The 21597-nt window shown below is 25.2% G+C and overlaps 1 protein-coding gene across 1 annotated transcript in view; it reads right to left on the minus strand.

The window, feature by feature from the left end:
- Positions 1–21597, minus strand: part of LOC136080694 (uncharacterized) — a 214868-nt gene that overhangs the window by 42475 nt on the left and 150796 nt on the right. The window contains exon 10 of the mRNA XM_065797670.1: positions 18356–18490. Within this exon, the coding sequence (XP_065653742.1) occupies positions 18356–18490 (135 nt within the window). The remainder of the gene's footprint in view (positions 1–18355; positions 18491–21597) is intronic.

Raw genomic sequence — 21597 nt, forward strand, 5'->3', positions numbered from 1 at the left:
TTTAAAAAATTACATTGATATTTCAGTATTTATTATTTGTAAACAATTTACTTATAAAATTTTCTCTGAAGAAAGTTAATAGAAGTTATTTTTTTGAAACTAATAGAAGTTATTTCTTTGAATAAGCGGGTTTTCAATGTTTTTATCATAATAGCTTTGTTCTTGTAGTTGATCAGTCGTTTAAACATGTTAGTATTTTTATTTTTTTATTAATATGGTTAACAATAAATACGAAAGTATTAAATATTGTCTAACGAGTTTTTAAATAAGAATTTTATTTAGAAGGGAGAGTCTTTTTATAATTTAATAATGGATAAAAGAAAAAAGTTGTCCGGTTTTCAGTATCATCGGAACCGGCCAAAGAAACAGGAAGAACATAATAAAAATTAAACTAAACGAGATACTTTTTTAAGTTCAGAAACATTTTATAGCCCAAACACTGATTCTGATAAAAAAACTTTGCCATATAAAATCAATTCAAACGAGATCAGAGTACATGAAATTGAGATGGAAGGTGAAGAATCGAACCAAAACAGAGAATCGAGTAAAACTCGATTCTCAATCGAAAATCGAGATAATTTAACTGGCGAGCTCCCTTTTTGTACATGTGAAGAAATTTTTGATTGGCCTCAGACACTGACAAACCATAATATTCAAGAAATAGTTACGAATGGCCCTGAAACCGTCAGTTAAACAGTTACCGAAGAAATTATGATAATCGTTTCTTTAGCTCAAGCTTTTTTTGCCAAAAATCTTAGAATGGTGAAAGTTCTGTTTCTGTTGTAAACTATTTAACATTACAGATACTTCCCTTGCGAGAACAGGGTCTGCTGACTGGAGGCATTTATCACAAAATTTAACGAGGCATGAAGTTAGTGTTGATCATATTGAAAGCTTTGGCAATTGGATCGAGTTGAAAAGAAGACTACAAAGCTCAAAACTGTTAATTGTTTAACGGAAAAGCAACTTTTGAATGAAATTGATTGATGGGATAATGTTTTAAAAAGGATAATTTCCATAATCATTATGATGGCACCACAAAACATAGCATTTAGAGAATTATCTGATAAACTGTATGAAGAAAACAATGGAAATTTCCTAAAAATAGTTGAACTTATGGCAGAATTTGCCCCTATTATGGAATATCATGTCTCCAAACCAGGGGAAAATTCAAACAAAACTCATTACTTAAGCAAAAATATCCAAGAAGAAATTGTTCAGTTAGTGGCTCGTGCTACTAGAGAGGAAATCCTTAAAAAAATTCGGAAAGTCAAATACTACTCCATTATTGCGGATTGCACACCAGATGTCAGTCATCAGGAACAGTTAACTCTTATTATACGATATCTCGTCATAGAAAAACATAACGATTCATTGGTTGTCGACATCCGTGAGAGTTTCTTAAATTTTATTGTTATTGATGATACCACAGGTTTGTAAGTTTTTGAAATTTTCCTGATGTTTTTGATGCAGTATATGTAAAAAGTTTAGAAACGTTTTTAAAGAAAATTTAATTTTACAGGTCATGGATTAGAGCAAAAAATTGTGGCTTCATTGAATGAAAATAAACTTCTACTTGAAGGTATGAGAGGTCAGGCATACGACAATGGTGCAAATATAAGAGGCAAAAACAAGGGCTTACAAAAGAAAATTTTAGATAGAAATAAACGAGCACTCTTTGTCTCTTGGACAGCACATTCACTTAATCTTGTTGTTGTTGATTCTGTAAAAGTTGGATTGGGTATTGTGACATTTTTCGGAATTATTCAAAACCTTTATATCTTTTTTTACGGTTCCACAAAACGTTGGAGTATTTTAGAATCGAAGTGTCCATCACTTACAGTTAAATCATTAAGTGATACAAGATGGGAGAGTCATATCAGAGCTGTAAAGGTGATCAAGGAAAATATGCAAAGGATTTATGAAGCGTTGCGTGAAGTTGCCAAAAGTAATTGTGATGGAACCACCAAATTATCAGCTGAATCTATTGCTGCTAAAATGGATACTTTGGAGTTCATATGTGGAATTGTTATTTGGCATGATGTATTGAACGAAATAAACTGCACAGACAAAATTATTCAGTCAAGTTCATCAAATGTCAAAATTTCCATTGAAGAATTAAAACCCACTCTAGCATTTTTGGAATCCAGTTACAATCAGAATAAATTTGATGAGTACGTTACCACACCAAAAATTTTGGCAACAACTTTGGGTCTAACATTTGAGTTTACCGATCAGGTAACTGAAAGAGTCAGGAAGAAAAAAAAGTTTTACGACGAAGTTGAAACAAACCAAGTTTCTGTTTTAGATTCCAGATCAAAATTCAAAAAAAAATGTCTTTGATACGCTTTTTATTCGTGCCATTAAACACATGAAGGAGCGTTTTGAAAACTATAAAACAACCATGTCTCCTTTTCAGTTCTTATCTGAAATTCCGAATGTTTCAAACATGAAAGAAGGTATATTGAGAGATAATTGTAATTTTTTGGAAGAAACTTTAACCAACAATGACGAAAAGGATATTTCTGGTAAAGAATTGATGACTGAACTTTGTTTGTTGTCACGAAAAACTGATAAAAAAATCCACTAGATGTTCTAACATTTTTAACTACACGTGATCTTGAAAAATATTCCCCAATACTTGTATTGCATTGAGAATCTTACTAACTGTTCCAGTCACTGTCTGTCAACGCGAAAGATCTTTTTCCAAACTAAAGTTGATCAAAAACTGTTTACGATCAAACATCAGTCAAGATAAGCTGAACGGACTTTCGATTATTTCTATTGAGAGCAAAACAACAAAGTCATTAAATATGAGGGAGCTGAGACTTGAATTTGCTCAAATGAAAGCCAGAAGAGTGCCGCTTCCAAAACAATAAAAAAATTATAATTTAGGATTCGATATATTTCCGAATTTTCCATACTTTTTTTTCAAACTTAAAAATTCGATGATATTTTCATTTTTTATATGTATAAAAAAGTAGTCAATAGTGTATGAATTTATTGATAAATACCAGATTTTAATATGAGTTTAATTTTTTTTTCAATTTAGAATAATGATTGTTTATTTAATAAGAGCGACCTTTTATTAAGATTTGAAGGAGTATTTGTATATTTTTGCTTTCATTTTTTTGTATAAATATGAGACTCTACTCACCTTACTTAAATAGACCATTTTAGATAATATTTTAAATATAAAAGTATAAAGATTATTAACTGCTGTTTGGGCAACTTTTGCCAAATCAACAATATGAAGATGAAAACTTCATTCATTTAATCCGATAGATGTTCTCTGATATTTTTAACAGGCTAATTAAGAATGAAGGCGGCATTTTCTTTTTTTTTTTTTCACACACTAAGAAATACCCGCGTGAGGGCTCTGTATATATATATATATATATATATATATATATATATATATATATATATATATATATATATATATATATATATATATATATATATATATATATATATATATATATATATATATATATATAGATATAGATAGATAGATAGATAGATAGATATATAGATAGATAGATATATAATATCATACACATAATAAAAACAAAGGTAATACATACTATAACAAAAGAAAGTAAGAAAATTTGTATAATAGCTTAAAAATTTCAAAAACACTAAAAAACCGGGATATATGCAATTCAACTATTGATAATCTAGTTATATCTATATCAGCTTTAAGTAATGCAATTACATCAGAAAATAAACCATTTGCGATTCTGATTACTTGCTCATTACCAAACTTATCTGAAGTAAATAACAGCAAACATTGTTTAACATGTCAGCTAGAGTTGTAAGCTATTTGTGGCAAAGTCACCTTAACATGTTATGAAGATAAACTAGACTTTATATTAAATTCCGTTTATGTACCACTTTATCTACTTACTAAAAATATACTAAATGCCACAATGCAGCTTACAATAATGACTTATTTTATAAAAACATCATTAAATAATATGCAATCTAGTGTATCTGATACCATACAATATTGTAATTTTAAACATAAAAATTATTATTCCAGGAAAAAATAACTATGTTAAGGATAAACACAGCATTTCAAAAGATGCATTTAAGCAGTGTATTTTTTAAGGAAAGAAGAAACAGGGTGAAACTTTTGAATATATGAAGCAATTTCATGCTACTTTTAAATTAGATCTTAGATACGGTAAAAAAAAAAAAAGCCTGAATAAACAAATTTAAGCTAATTTATGTGCAAAAAATCTGAAAAACGCAGGTTCGCGAAAGTTCTGGAACATGCGTAAGATGCTTAAGGTGCATAAGATTAGTAAAAATAATGCAGTAAACTTTGTTGTTACTTTTGGAGGTACTAATGGTGATAGTATTATTGGTAATATGTAATAAAACACTTTTATAAATTGTATAATTCAACTAACAATGAAAAATTTTGCCTCAAATTAATAAAGGAAATTAAACATTTTACAGAAAACTCTGATATTATTAAGAGTTGCATTGACATATCTTCTACTCAGAAACTAAGAAAAGTAGCATAATTATCCGTAAGATGCTGTAAAATTGCCTTTTTTATATCTTTTAAATTCTTTGATATATAATTAAGAATGACCCAACCAATGATCTTGATATAACCAATGTTGATGAAGGGTCTTTACAGATGTATAAATATTCTAACTAGTTGCTTTTATTTATGCTCTACCAGAGTAAAGGTTAAATTGTTTAAATCATTTTGCATTTGTTTATATGGTGCTCTTCTGTGGCAAAATTATAATATTAAAACAATGGCATGCTTTCAGCATTGCTACAACATATGTACTAAAGTTTTTTTTGGTTATAAGTTTCATAGTATTATATACATAACATATACATAGATTTTACATATTACAACTAACAAAAGTAAAAACATTTGTGTAAAATTTGCATAAAAATTCTAAAAACATCAAAATACGGGAACATATTTGTTAGCATATGTCATAATAGCAATATCTATGTAAATAATACACTCAAATAATTAGACCTAATAAGTTGCAGGTAGTGGAAAAAAAAGTAGTGGTCCGAAGCTTATCAAAGGAAAAATTTTTTAAAAAGTCCTGCTTTTTTATAAGGTACTGCTGTGGAGGCAAAGAAAAAATTAAAAAGAACACACAGAAAAGCCCTCAGCCAAAAAAAAACTATAAATTTTTTTTGACAAAGAAAATTCTTTTTTGCTGTGTTTATTTTTTTGCTATAAATAAGCCAGGTTGAAAAAGTTTAATATATATTGTGTTAAGGGACGAATTTGAACCCTCTGATCCATTAAACCACTGGTCTATCGAATTTATGCTTATAATTGAAATATAACTCATTTTATAAACTTTTATACCAATTACAATTAATCAACTTTTTTCTTGTGGATTCTCTAAATAGGCCCTACCTTATTGCATAGCATTTGTATACAGTATATATATATATATGTATATATATATATATATATATATATATATATATATATGTATATATATATATATATATATATATACATATATATATAAACAATGTTTTTATATGCAAATTTAAAAAAACCACTCATATATGGTTTTATACAGGAAATTTTTATGCACTTAAATTTGTAAATTGGCGTTTAAAACATAGTTTTACTATATTGTCCTACACCTAATTTATACTACAATATTTTGGTGAGCACATATTTCTTTGTTTTCCTAGATTTTCCCTAATTTTTTATTCAAACTTTTTATTCTCTACATTTATCTTGTTTTTCCAAAATAATCTCGAATTTGCAAATGGTTTTATGAAATGCGAAAAGATTTTTTTTTGTCAATGCTCCTCTGTTGTTGATACACCCGTGTCTCTGTTGTTAATACATCTGATTACCTGCGATTTCGTTACATCTGTATAAACTTTAGAACAATTGCACTTTATAATATAGGTTTTAGGCTAGCTTTTAGAAGGTAGATTTGATTTGTTTTTTTATGTTAATAAAGATCTTAACTTTGGGTTTGATTTAAATACTCCAATAATAAAGTTATATATAATTTTGGTAAAATGCCTGGTACCCATGGCAAACAAACTATATGAAAAATAATGAACTCTGATGCTGTTTTGTTTTTGTTGTACCTTTTATGATGAAATTGGTGTATAACTTTCCTTAAATGTCTTTGGTTGTACTCATTTTTAACAAACCTGTCAGGTAAAAAACCTATTCCTTTTTTAAATGAGCTTTACTACAGACTGAGTAAGCTCTGTAAAAAAAATCTTTAAATATAGCAGTTAAAATACTCAGATCAGGATTTGCATTTCATTTAATCTGAATGTTAGTGGCTGCCTCTTTCCCTTATACTTGGTACTTATATTTTCCTGTTGTGTTATTTATAATGGTTATATCATAAAAGATAAATGTTTTTGTCTTGTTTTCAACTTTAATTGCTTATTGTATAGCAAGATGCTGTTGATTTAAAATGATTAGGCATTGTTTTGCTTGTTTGATGTAAGGAAATTTTGCATGACTCTCGTCAATATATTTTTAAAAAATAGTCTAGATTAACTGCAAAAATTGTTTTCAATGTTATTTTAGTTGCAAAATTTTCATCTTAGTTTAGAAAATATTCCACAAGAACCTCAAAATAGAGTCCGATTGAGTTCTCCATTGCTAAAATCTCATTGTTCCGACGAAAATATAATTGAAATAAGCAAAGTCCTATGAGATACAATAGGATAGGATTACTTTGATATAATTTTTTGTATTCCTCCTTAGAAAACATTGTTTATGTTTGTTTTTGAAAGTTATCTTTAAATTTTTGTTTCGTAACTTTGCGGTAGAGTCCATACTCAAAATTTATGTTATATCAATTTGTTTTCGAACTTTTTCCAAAACTTTAGAAAGTAGGGGTATATAGAAATAATTTGATTTTTTTTATTAATTGAAATGCTATCCATTGCTCTTATGTCGATGGATAATTGAAAAAAGAACAATGTCAAGTAGATTATTATTTAAATTTTTTTCTTTTACTTAAACTTTGTGCATTTTACACAAACCTAAACTCTGTTGTTGTTGTAATATCCATATATGGTATCGAATTTTATAGATGCTACAAAGTTTAGACCAAGATTCAAAAAATCAATTCGACTTATGGAAATATCAATATCACAAAGTTTTAAAACTGCCATATTTTTAAATGGTGTTATTTTTCTAGGAATTTGTTTTCTGTTTGCCTAATATATATACATATATATATATATATATATATATATATATATATATATATATATATATATATATATATATATATATATATATATATATATACTTTTTCTTAAAATACCACTAAAAATTTATTTAAATATGTTTTAAATTAGCAACAACCAAAAAACAAAAACTCTCTCTTAGTACTCTTACGTGTACAAGAGTTTTTGTATTTTATTTGCAAATACAAAATACCATATAATAATATATATAACATATAATAATATATATATATATATATATATATATATATATATATATATATATATATATATATATATATATATATATATATATATATATATATACATATATATACATATAGGTATATATTTGCTATATATGTATTTTGTTTAATTTTTTTTTTATGTATTTAAAGTATTTTTTTCAAATATCCTGGAAAAGTTTAACTACCATTTTAAATTGCGAGTAACGAAGATGTAAGTAAAGTTGCAGGGAAATGATCATAATATAATATGAAGTGTTAGTTAAAAACGTTTTATAAATAAATTTTTTAATAAATTTATAAAACTATTTCTATTTATTTTATTTCTACTTCTACTAGAAAATGCCCTTCATCATTTATATAAGTAGAATTTCCAGAAGAATTAACTTTTTCTCCATAGGATCTTAATAGGATTTATTCGTAATAGTATTGAGCAATGATTTTTATTACCTAATTTGGATGACTTTATTCAGTAGTAACAAATATCGATTATAAATAAATTAAGAAAATATCTGGACATTAGGTAAAAAATATGTATATATTTAATTTATCTAATAAAAAATGGCAAGAATAAATATTTAAATTTTGACTAAAGAACTAGAGAGATGTAAGATGCATGATGATTCAGAGTTCTCAAATTCTAAGTTTCAAGAATCAGATTGTTTTTTTCTAAATTATCTCAAATGTATACAGAATTTTTAATAATTTAATAATACAAAATCTACGTCTATAAAAAATTGGAATGTGCAATTTTGTATTTGCTTCCTAATATCAATTTTAAAATGAAAGGTGCAACATGTTTGCAATCGTTTGCAACTAAGAGAAGTAAGTCCTGATATTATAGTGCAAAAAGATGCCAAATGCAAGTTGTTTAAAGATTGTAGTTTTTTTATCTGGTTTCATTCAACACGGCATAAGCAGAATAAAACCAGATAAATATAATTTTTAAAAAATACAAATGTACAAAAACACAAGGTAAAAACATTTGGATTTTTAATAAGGTAATAAGTAATGCATGAAACTTTTTAAATAACAAGTTAAAAAAGACTTCCAAAGAAGCATTGCTGCACTTTATTGTTACGATGAACCGCAGTCAAGTAGACATAACATAAGTCTATCGGTAAAACAATATGTTAAAAAATACTGACTTTTCATTTTTCAAAATGATATTATAGTGTTTAATTCAATGACTATAATAACAATTTTCCAATAATGTTTTAAGCATTGTTCTAATTTTTTTTCATTTTTATAAAAAGATTTTCAATATGCAATATTTATGGAATTACAATGCGTAAAGTCTGAAGTCAAAAATGTTTTATCTGCAGTGGATATCCTCATGAAAAAAACTGAGCTTGAAGTTCTTTACTTTTTTATGATAAATTAAATGATAAAACATGGTTTGATGAGAGTGAAATAATTTTAAACAATAAATTAAAGTTTTGTTTGTTGGTATATTTTTGTTTACATTAATGTTTAAAGCTTTCTTAAATAACTCAAAATGTGATAAAACTAAATACATTCGATGATTTTTAAAGTCCGCCAATCTAAACTTATAAGTGGAAACTCACATTCAGCTTCTGCTAATAATGTTTTAGATGATTTTATTTTAAAATATGTTCTAGCATTGTTTAAAAAAGCTGGAACTTATGGAAAAAGCTCATGTTGTTTATTTTGTTTCTTATAATTACTTTGTACTATTTTAACTTATTAATTTCATATTATTGTTTTTTAACTTTAATACTTTTTTTTAATTAAGTATCATTGACACCTTAATATGTTTTTATTATTATATAACACCTTTTACACGAGCTAGTGAAATGCATGAAGATTTCTATGGCATTTTTCTTTTTAGAAACATTAGTGCCACATGCAACAAAATTCGAATTGGTCGATAAGTTGATTGGCAATCATTTGACAAGGGCTTGAAATTGATTGGCATAAAAACTATTTTTTTATGATTTTGTATGCTTAGATTGTAAATAAATGTAAAATATTTAAACTTTCAGTTATTTATTCAGATCTATGCTGTTACACTTAAGTTTTCATTTGTAAAAGGATTTTTTTCTGTATACCATAAGTTATTACTTAAATAACTTATACGAAAAAAAAATATTTTTAAGACTAACATTGAAAGCGATAAAAAATTTTGTTTCGACTTAAAAAAACACAATAATAAACGTTCTATAAATGTTTTTAGAAAAACGTCCGATCACCGCGTCATATAGGCATTTTAAAAACCAATGAAAGACGTTTATACAGAAGCTTTAAAAAATGTTCGCAAAACGTTTTTGTGCCCACTGTGTAGTGCGGTTGAAATAATATTGGTAAAAATGCTGACAAAATTATCAGACTGGGGTTTTGGCAGAACGCAAGACCAAATCATAGATATTATTGCCGGTTATTTAAAGTCACAAATCAAACCAGTTTATTTAAAATATCAGACTTAAAATGACTGCTATAATAATTTTATAATAAGATTTTGCGCAAATTTTAATATAGGAAGACACAAATTAGGGCTTAGAACTGCAAGAAACAAAGAAATTTAAGAAATTGTAGCAAAATATTTCCGAACATGTGAAAAACAATTTCCTAAAGCAAATATTTATGCAATTTGTAGACTTTCAACGAAATTAAATTTTCTAGTGAAAAAGGCATGCAATAAATAATCTGCAGGCTTGTTGCTATACAACCATTAAAATTGGTCTGTAATAATGAAAAAATAAATTATTCAGTTGGTGATTGCATTAATGCAGTTGGAACTGCAAATCCAATATTTATAATATTTAAATATTTAAGTAAACAAAGAACTTGATAAACTAAGCCAATGGTTTAAATCCAATAAACTGTCCTTAACCATTAATAAAACTAAATACGCATTATTCCATCATGCTTATAAAAAAAATATTCCATTGAAACTACCGAATCTTTATTTTGATAATAATTAAAAAAAAACATAAATACTATTAAAATTCTTGGGCTTAATTCAAAATAAAAGTATTAATTGGAGAGAACATATAAATGTAACTAAGAATAAAATTTCAAAAAATATTGGTATACTCTATGAAGCTAAAAAGTTCTTAAACCAATCTTGTCTGAAATACATATACTTTTCATTTATACACTGTTACCCAAACTATGCAAATATTGCTTGGTGCAGCACCAACGTTACAAAAACAAATAAACTTCTCTGCAAACAAAAACATGCTATTAGGGTTTTTACAAATGAAGGTCGACTCTCCCATACAAAAATACTATATAGTAAACTCAATATATTAAATGTGTTTGAAATAAATCATAAAAGAACTTTAGTCGATCCAAAACCTAGTATTCAGCCACTAAATACTCAATCGCAAATCGAGGAACTAAATTATGAAATACACTCAGGCAGCTTCTTATACTAAACGTCAATGAATTAAATTTCTTCTAAAGCATTAAATTTAAGTAATCTTATGATTTGATTTATATAATTATGAATATATTTATTAATTTTATATACATATATATATATATATATATATATATATATATATATATATATATATATATATATATATATATATATATATATATATATATATATATATATATATATATATATATAAAATCTATTGTAACTTTCAACACGATTTAATTTATCATTTGTTTATAACCCATGATGTAAAAAAGTTTATACTATATATTCTTAAAATCTTATGTAAAAAGTACCCCTAATTGTTTGGCATGTATTTATATGTGAGTGTGCGCATTCACTTTTTTTCTTTTTGTTTTTGTTATATATACATAAATTTATAAATATATATATATATATATATATATATATATATATATATATATATATATATATATATATATATATATATATATATATATATATATATATATATATATATATATATATATATATATATATATATATATATATATATATATATATATATATATATATATATTACTAAATTTTAATGACTATTCTAGAGCCCCCTCAAAGCCCCTAAAGATAAACCCCAATTTTCTGTTTAACCCATTAGTGCCTGAGTTTTTTGTTACATTTTACGATTAGAGAGATGACACGAATGGGTTAAAACAGTAGCACATTTTTGCATTGATTACAAATTTCATAAACAAGCAAATTAATATTATGATATTGACACAATTTAATATGTAATATTGACTGTTATAGTTATTTTGCTGTTTCCTGTTTTAGTTAAATAAATTAATACTGAAATGTTGACAAGAATTACTAAAATTGTAGAAACTGAACTCAAGTCTTTGCCAACTAGTTTTAGACAATGAAACAACATTAACAAAATTCAGAAAGACAGTCTTAGTTTTAGTTTTGGGGTTCTCGTCTGATACTATAACTGTTAACCAAAAATGCAGAACTAGCTTGGTTAAACTGGATAATTTAACAAATATTATGCAAGCTGCTTTTGTTTGGCTTGATTTCTGTGATTTAATTTCTAAATACTTTAAAAATGAGATTCACAATAATTATTTCTCTGCGTTTTAACTAAAAAAGATACTGTTTTAAACAGGAAATTGGGGCAAGTCTTTAGGGGCTCTGAGGGGGCTTTAGAATAGTTATTAAAGTTTGATAAAAAAATTTTTTACATTATATACAAACACTAGAATAGGAAAAAATTCAATTTGAGTGGTTTTGAAAATTTTTTGCATAGTGAACACCCCTAATATATATATATATATATATATATATATATATATATATATATATATATATATATATATATATATATATATATATATATATATATATATATATATATATATATATATATATATATACATATATATATATATATATATATATATATATATATATATATATATATATATATATATATATATATATATATATATATATATATACATATATATATATATATATATATATATATATATATATATATATATATATATATATATATATATATATATATATATATATATATATACACATATATATATATACACATATATATATATATATATATATATATATTTATATATATATATATATATATATATATATATATATATATATATATATATATATATATATATATATATATATATATATATATATATATATATATGGGTTAGATCAGAGATGACTTTATCATTTATTTTGAGGTTAAAACAATAATCGTATATAATAGGTCTGATGTTGAAAATTTCTTTTATTCATTTTCAAGTTCTCTTAGTGCTTTTTAGGTTGTTGTTAAAAAGGAAATATAATACATTTTTTTGGGTTGTTTAAGTAAGTTGCATATTTTATTTCTATATAACCTAAATTTATCAAAGAGTAGATTTCTTGTATTAACATTGTTTGATTTAACACATTTTTTATAAATGACATTTTCGGTTGAGATGGATTTAAAAATACCAGCGGTTGTCCATGGTTTAGATTTAATTTGTTTTTTTGCTAAAACTTTGTATATCTAGAATTTGTCTGTCTTGAACATTTTTAAATATATTTAAAAAACTTATTATTGATTTATTTATATCGTCGTCTTTTATTTGCACCTCCAAGTTTATAGTAGATATATCTTGTATAAAGGTGTCAGTGTTAAAGTTTTTGAAGCGACTTCAAGAGATTTTTATAATTTTTTTTTTGGTGTAATGCCAGAAATATAGAGGAACTTGGCCATATGGCCTGAAATAATAACTGTTAGATTGCAAGAGATTGTTTCTGGATAATAGGAGTTTATAAAAACATTATCAATGAGAGTTTTGGTTTTTGAAGTTAAACCTATTGGAAGTAAAATAGTTGGGAGCAGCGAGCAAAAGCATAATGTTTGGAGATATTTAGAAACAATAGGAGATTCTCTATAATTACTTAAATCCATGTTGAAAACACCCATTAATATAATTTTTTTTTTTTTTCATAACTTAATTTCTCAAGTAAAGGAGTTAAATGGTTTGCAATGAATTGTTTTGGATTTAAAGTTGGGTGACAATATATGCAGCCAATAAAAGTATTGGATTTATTAGGGTTAATAGCTTCAACAAAAACTAATTCTTGAAATTTTGAGGCATAGAATATAAGATCATTGCGAACTACATAGCTAAGATTAGAGCTTAGATAAAGTTGAGCTCCACCTTTTTTTGACTCAGTAGGATAATGATCAGTGTTAATTCCATTTATGGTAATATCAGTTATATTTGAGTCTTATATATATAAACTTGATTCAGTAAATCCTATCACCATAGGGGAAGTGTTGGGAATGCCAATAAGTCTACAGAGATAGTCAATATGTTGTGGTAAGGCAGCAATATTGAGATGAAGTTATATCTGTATCAGGATGTAAAGACCTATTGAGTTCAGTAACATCAAGATATTTACAATTAATAGTTCAATTATAAACAATATTCAGATCTCTATATAGACTTTTTAGGTGAGCAGGAGATTCAGGAGATTTTAATAACTTTAGTGGAAGATTCTTGCATAAAAGTGTAAGTGTTAGTTCTTGATTTGAAAGGGTACTAAAAGACATATTTTTGGAAATACAGTCAGGGCAATACCATTCTAAAGAGTGTTTGGAGATAATGTTATAGGTATGCTTATTGATTAGATTGCACTTTGGATGACTCTATGGTTTTTAGATTAAATTTTTTTGCATAGTTTGCAGGATTGTTTTAATATTATATTTCTTAAACTAATATTTATGATTTACATATAAGCCTGTTAGAAGTTTCTAAGCATACAGAGATAATGCACACAAAATTATAAAGCAAAAAATTGAAATGATAAAGCAAAACTGAAATGATAAAGCATAGGATTTAATGGATTAGGTTGGTAGTTTTACATCAATTTATATGTGTAAGATATTAATAATGTATGTAGTATGTATATATACTATTTTTTTATAATAATATTTTAAACAAAGTTAAAAAGAGAAATTTTATACTATAGTCATAAATGATAATATAAGTTCATATAACTAATATTTTGTTTTTAGGTATGTAGAGATAACTAAGCAATAAACAGTAAAGTATAAATTAATAATAAGAAATATAATTTTATGATATTGGTAAATACACTAATATTATTTAGTAATAATAAGTATTTGTATACTTTAAGTAAACGACAATAAGTATAAAACTATATAAGTACACAAACTTATAATATAGATGGAATATAAATTTATTAGAATAAAGCAACTATATAAATTGATATAGAATTACACTAATAAATTTATATAGAATATAACAAGCACAATATATACACTATACACTTCTACATATATACATATACACACACATTTGTATATAGATATACATATATCAGTTACAGTATATATATACATATATATATATATATATATATATATATATATATATATATATATATATATATATATATATATATATATATATATGTTAATATATATATATATATATATATATATATATTAACATTTATATATATATACATATATATATATATATATATATATATATATATATATATATATATATATATATATATATATACATATATATATATATATATATATATATATATATATATATATATATATATATATATATATATATATATATATATGTTAATAAACAATATGCAATAGAAGTTGTGTGAATAGTTAAGATCAGCAACAAATTTAACTTTTGTTTTACTACTACGTTTTTAACAAGGGTTAGTGTAGTCTTATATAAGAAAGCTTGATGTTTTAAACATAGATCAGGTGTACCAGAATATCAAAGTTTTATGTAATACAATAATCAATACACATGTTCTTCTCTTAATAATAACAATAATAATAATAATAATAATAATAAAAAAAATAAAAAAATAAAAAGTTGATGTCTTCTTAGTATTCATGCAATTGTGAACCTAGGCCAGTTTAATATGACAATTGAAAACCTTTGTATGTTTAAATTTGATTCAATGTAAAGCCAGTTCAAACAATGTGAAGTACCCTGTAGTCTATTTTCAATAAATTCCGATTCCATAATAGTATCTGCTACAGCTATTAGTAAAAAGACGATCCAAATAATTATTAGTTATAAAGTTCCAAAATAAGTAGACGTCATTTTTAATCAAGAAAACACATCTGTTTGCTTCGGAAATCAAAATCAAATGACAATTTAAGTGAATTTAAAATAACTTCCAAGAAATTAAAATACAGTAGCATTTGCTGTCTAATTTTGTTAAAAACTCAAAGTGAGTCTAGTTGCGTAATTTGTACCTCACTCAAGGCCTTGAATTGCACCATGGCTGCTACTTTGAATTTTTGAATATTTGTAACTTTTGTTAAAAATAAAAAAAAAACTTTTTGTCTTTAAATATAATGTGTAGTAATATTAATCATTTTCCTTTCAAAATTCTAGCTACCACATCACTAAGTTGCACGTTTAATATTAAAGTTAAACCTTATTGATGATACTTGTTTTCAGACTATTCCAGGAAAAATTTACAGTTTTACAGTTTATTAAATTCAAAACTTTTTAGCATTGCTTCGCACAGAAAAAGATCTTTACAAAAAACATTCAAAATGCACTGTGAATTAATATAGTATTTTTAAAATAATGGTATGATCTAGGATCTTGTTTCCTTAATTATACTGATAGCATCATTTTTAAAAGTTTATTCCCTTTGAAACACCAAAAATTAAATTTTTGAATATTTCAATTTTTTTAAACATTTTATCCCCTAGTTATTTATTACAATAATGTCTCATTTTTTCTACTTTTTTATTGTTTCTCTACTTTTTTTTCTATTTTTGACTTTATTCTTAGAGGGTACAATATCAGCAACCTTACCCAACGGCTTTTTGCCGCAGTCAAGATTTTCTTATTTTTTCTAAACTTTTTGTTCTTTCAGCTGCAATATTTAGAAAATCTTTTTTCCACTTTTGTCTTTGGGGTCTAGCATTCTTTAGCTTTGTGTTTCTTTTCATCATGATTTCTACTCATGTAATTCCTTTGATTCACTGCTTTTCTATTGTTTAACTTGATGGATGTAATAAAAAAAGTAAACTACAAATAAATTTTAAGTACAAATGCAAATAATTATTAAAATGATTAAAAAGTTCTATAATGTTTACACAATACACACCTTTTTCATTTTCATTAGATGTGCAAGCAACTGGTTCTTGGCATGATACCATAACTTTAAATATACTATATGGCTATGTATTGAAGTTTTAAATAAATTCTAATAGAATATAATTGTTTTAAAGTTAAAAATATATTTGGGAAAACATTTTATTGCATTGAAAAAAACAAACAAAATTTAGGATATTTAACAATTTAGTTTCGGCAGTCAGCTATGCAACAGAATTGTTGACGCAACAGTAGATTTTTTTAATTATTTGATGCCATTTTTTTATTACATCAAAAATTTAGAATAGACAATATTTTAAGTTAATAATTGACAAGAAATACAAAATAATTAAAAATGATGGTAAAAACAAACTTTTTCTCTTCAGCAGTCAGCTACACAATTATGTATATTATGTAGTGATCATTTAAGAAACTAATTTCAAGGTGATATAGTTAAGTTTGACACTGGGAAAGATAAATCTTATCAAGAAAAAATGAAAGACAGGGAAAAACAAATGTTAGATATGATAGAAAGTGACGTAGAGAAGAACAACATAAAAAGAAAAACAATGTCAAAGAAAAAAGCTATAAAGGACTTAAAAAGGAAGAAAGATTTTGAGAACTATCCTCAAGTGGTACGAGTGCCACTGATACTGACAGTGAATTTGAGTCTTGCCAAAAAAAAAATTAAGATCAGTGAAGTTAGAGTTCACTGGCTCACACCAGTTACAACAATTCTTAATACTAATACTATATATATATATGTATAAATATATATATATATATATATATATATATATATATATATATATATATATATATATATATATATATACATATATATATATATATATACATATATATATATATATATATATATATATATATATATATATATATATATATATATATATATATATATATATATATATATATATATATATATATATGTATATATATATATATATATATATATGTATATATATATATATATATATATATATATATATATATATATATATATATATATATATATATATATATATAAATATATATAACCTCTAACTGGTTGTAAGAAAGTTTTTTCGTATTTTGTTGACAAAAAGTAAAAATTAAAATGCTAGACTGGAATTTTTTTATTCATTACTTGATAGAATGCCTGCCCCAACCAAACCCTCAGTCAATGTTGAAGCACTCCCTTGCGAGTCAGGCTATAAGATAGTTAATGTAGCAATATTTCGTGCATGATTTACAGTAAAAAAAATAATAATAAAAATATTTTATTAAAAAAAATATAAATAATAGCATTGTTTATATTAAAAACGTTCAGAATGTTTTTAAAAACATTCTGGTCAATTAAATTTGCGTTTTAGCGGTTTTTTAAAAAAATGAATAATTTGTAATTAAATTAATGGTTTTAACTTTTTGACAACTTGGAAATATTAGACAAAAGTCAAAAGTAATTTAAAGTGACGTATTTGTTGACAAAAGAATCATTTTTTTTACCGTACTTCTAAATGCAACAATTTATAGAACTATATATATATATATATATATATATATATATATATATATATATATATATATATATATATATATATATATATATATATATATATATATATGTATATACATATATGTATATATAAATATATATAAACATCATAATGGTATCAAGTTTGTGTTTTGGTATAATCAAACTTTTTTTTCTTGTAACATTAAAGTTAAACATAGTTCAATATTTTTTGTGAAAGGCTTAACTGCGCTTATTATGTTTTAATAACCAAATTTATATAGCACCATACCATTACATTTCATTACATCAAGGCTGTCACCATGACATTTTCCCGTAACATAAGAGATGTTGCATTCCCTTGTTCGATTTATTATTCCATTTGTAGCATTACAACTTGACCAAATGCTCCATTGCGACCAAATGGCTAAAAAAAATGAAATTGCTTTAGTTCGTGAAGCAAGTAAAACATTCCTTATTAGATAGCAACATAATATATATTTTTGAAATAGGAGTATTTCTAATTTAATACAAAAACATGTTTCAAATTTATAAAGAAGAATCAATTATCACAGTTAAGAATTTCAACAATTTTTTTATTATATAGAGTGCGGATTGTGCGAAATGAGTAAAACCGGGACAATCCGCACACTACACCATTCCGCACACTAGGGTGTCACAAAAAAAAAATTTAGGGTTCAAAATATATCTTGGTTATATGCATAAAAATAAGCAATTTTACCAAATTTAAGGGTTTCTAGACCCATAGAAGTGTAAGTTATAAAAACTGATAAACAGGCATTTTTTGATTTTTTTATGGTTTTCACCTAAATGATACATTTCTACCTCGTTCTCATTTATTTATATTGAATTTATAAATAAGCAAGTATTTTAATACCATATAGAAAACATATTATTAAAAGCAGTATAGTAATAAAGATTACGTTTTTAGATATATAAATATTAAAATTGAAATAAACAATAAACAATGCAGAAGAACAAGCTGTAAAAAAAGAAAATTTAATAATGTGGAAAAAAGAATCAAAAACGTGGTAGAAATCATAAGGAGACCATTGTATTTTTTGAACAGACCAATTTTAGAGCTTCCCAAACACCAGTTATCAACAAATGTTGACATTTTAAGAAGATATTGCCATATTATTTCCTCAAAGCAATTAAGATATAAGTCAACAAAATCAAATATTATTTGCTCCATGCAAAAAGGAAGCTATCAACTAATATGTCAACTCCCTTGTGCAAAATGTGAGACAAGTATTATAGATTGTCTCGTCAAAGAAGTAGTAAATATCCGGTCCAGAGCGGGATTTCAAAAATCTTGATAAAAAGATGGACCATTAGAGATAAGACTGAAAAGCTCAACAAAAAAAGGAGAAAGATTTGATTGAACTTCTCTTCAAAAGAAACTATTTCGAATCTCGAAACCAACTATAAAAAAACTTCAAATGAACTTTTTGACATAGGCTGCAAAAATATTGTAACGAAAATCAAAACAGACCATAATCGAACTCCTGATTCCATTAAAGAAGACATTAAATTCTCAATTGACCAAAAATCTACTAAAAAAATGGCTTTAACTGAGGATATTGACATCAGAAGAGAATTGCACATAGAAATGAGTTAGATAAAAAATTTGAAATGTTCATAGAGGATAAAAATTTATTTGAAAATGATTTTGTCTCTGGTTTTGGTACAGAATCAGTATATTTTGAGTCAAATTCATCTAATGAATTATTTTTTGATGTATCTAAGTAGAAGATAAAAAGTCCCATGTACCATTAACAAAAAAAATGATCTCATGAGCTGCACCTCCCAATATCAGGGGATGGATTAATATAAGCTACAAGTAAAGTCGCTGCAAGATTTTAACTTGGTGTGTAGGGTCACACAGCATTTCTTTCTTTGATTCGGATGTATGCAGGGCATGATTTGGAAAATATTGTTTTGTTAAAATCAGGAACCTACACAAAAAAATTTCAAACCATCTAAAGCAAAAGTGAAGAAATTAGAAATAGTTATAAAATTGTTTTGATCGGTAAAAAACTCTTGTTTTATTTTGATAGTAAATTGTGCAATGAATGGGATCTTAAAAATAATATTACTGTTAAAATGGTGAGGATTGCAGGAAGCGTGACAGCCCCTGAGGATGATAATAGTAATGATATTCTGCTAGGAGTGTTCCAGGTAAACTCATCTTAAGGTAAAGACCAACCAAAAGAAATAAAAAAGGTACTAGAAGATTTTGAAATAGAAAATAACATTTTTGCTGTTTGTACTGACACAACTGCTTCAAACACTAGTGCACATAATGGAGAAATTGAACTTATAAGTAGGTATGTTGTTGGAAAACACATTATGTGGCTTTTATGTTGTCAACACATATATGAGAGACACATCAGTCATTTAGTGCAAGCTTTAACAGGAAAAACTAAAGCACCAAAAAAAAAAAGTTTTCTAATTTTAAAAAACATTGGATTGAAAATTTTAAGGTATGCAATGAAGACATTAACTCATAAGACAGATTTAAATTCAATTCTTACTTGTATCAGATTACGCAAGAGGCTAAAAAATATATAGGAAACGCCATTTCCCTAAAATTTTTTCCCAAGATATGAACAGACTATATAAGATTATGTGAGCTTGGTTCTTTCTATTTGGGTAACGAAGTACCAAATTTCTACCTTCATCAACCCCCTGCTTGTCATGAGGCTAGATTTATGGCAAATGGGATATATTTATTGATGCTTCAACTAACTCGTAAAAAACTTAAATTAATGTCAGTGGAGGAGATAGAAGATGTCAACAAAATTGCACCTTCGGAGCAATATTTTATATTCCTTGGTTTTCTGAAGTCATATATAATAATCCAGGCACCATCAAATGATCTAAAACCAATTAAAGTTGCAGAAAGCATAGAGGAAGAAGACAAATACTAGATAAAAGCCTAAAAAATTATCTTCTTTGACATATGTGGTACTTGGCTAAAGATGTTGTTACTGTATCACTAGCAAATCTAGGCATAACTAAGGAAAAGAAATTCTAAGTAATACAGAAACTTATTAACTATCCATATCCTGAGAATATATCTTATTTTGAAATAAAGAAACCAGAGATTAGAGTGGATATAATCATTAACAGGAACACTCATTTGCACAAGTTTGTTGGGAAAAACAACTGGTATATTTTTTTCATACTTGATCTTAATATACAATAAAAAATTGTTTTGGATTTCTGATGGAAAATTTGTTGATCTCCATCCCAGCTTTAAGTTTTTTAATATTTTTGCTTCAAATTTTTAAAGATTTTTGTTTCAAATATTCAGTGAACAAATGACTGCTCTCAAAGAAATATTTGTCTTGTGCAAAGTTTTCTACCAGACAGTCATATTGAAAGTCAGAGACAAAACATCATGATGGTTGCTAAAGAGAATAGAAAAAAAGTGGATAAAAGGATAAAAACGAGCGATTTGAACAGTATAACTCCTTAGTATAAATTATTTTTGGTTAGATGTAAATT

This window comes from Hydra vulgaris, chromosome 05 (genome assembly GCF_038396675.1).
Source record: "Hydra vulgaris chromosome 05, alternate assembly HydraT2T_AEP".
NCBI lineage: Eukaryota > Metazoa > Cnidaria > Hydrozoa > Anthoathecata > Hydridae > Hydra > Hydra vulgaris.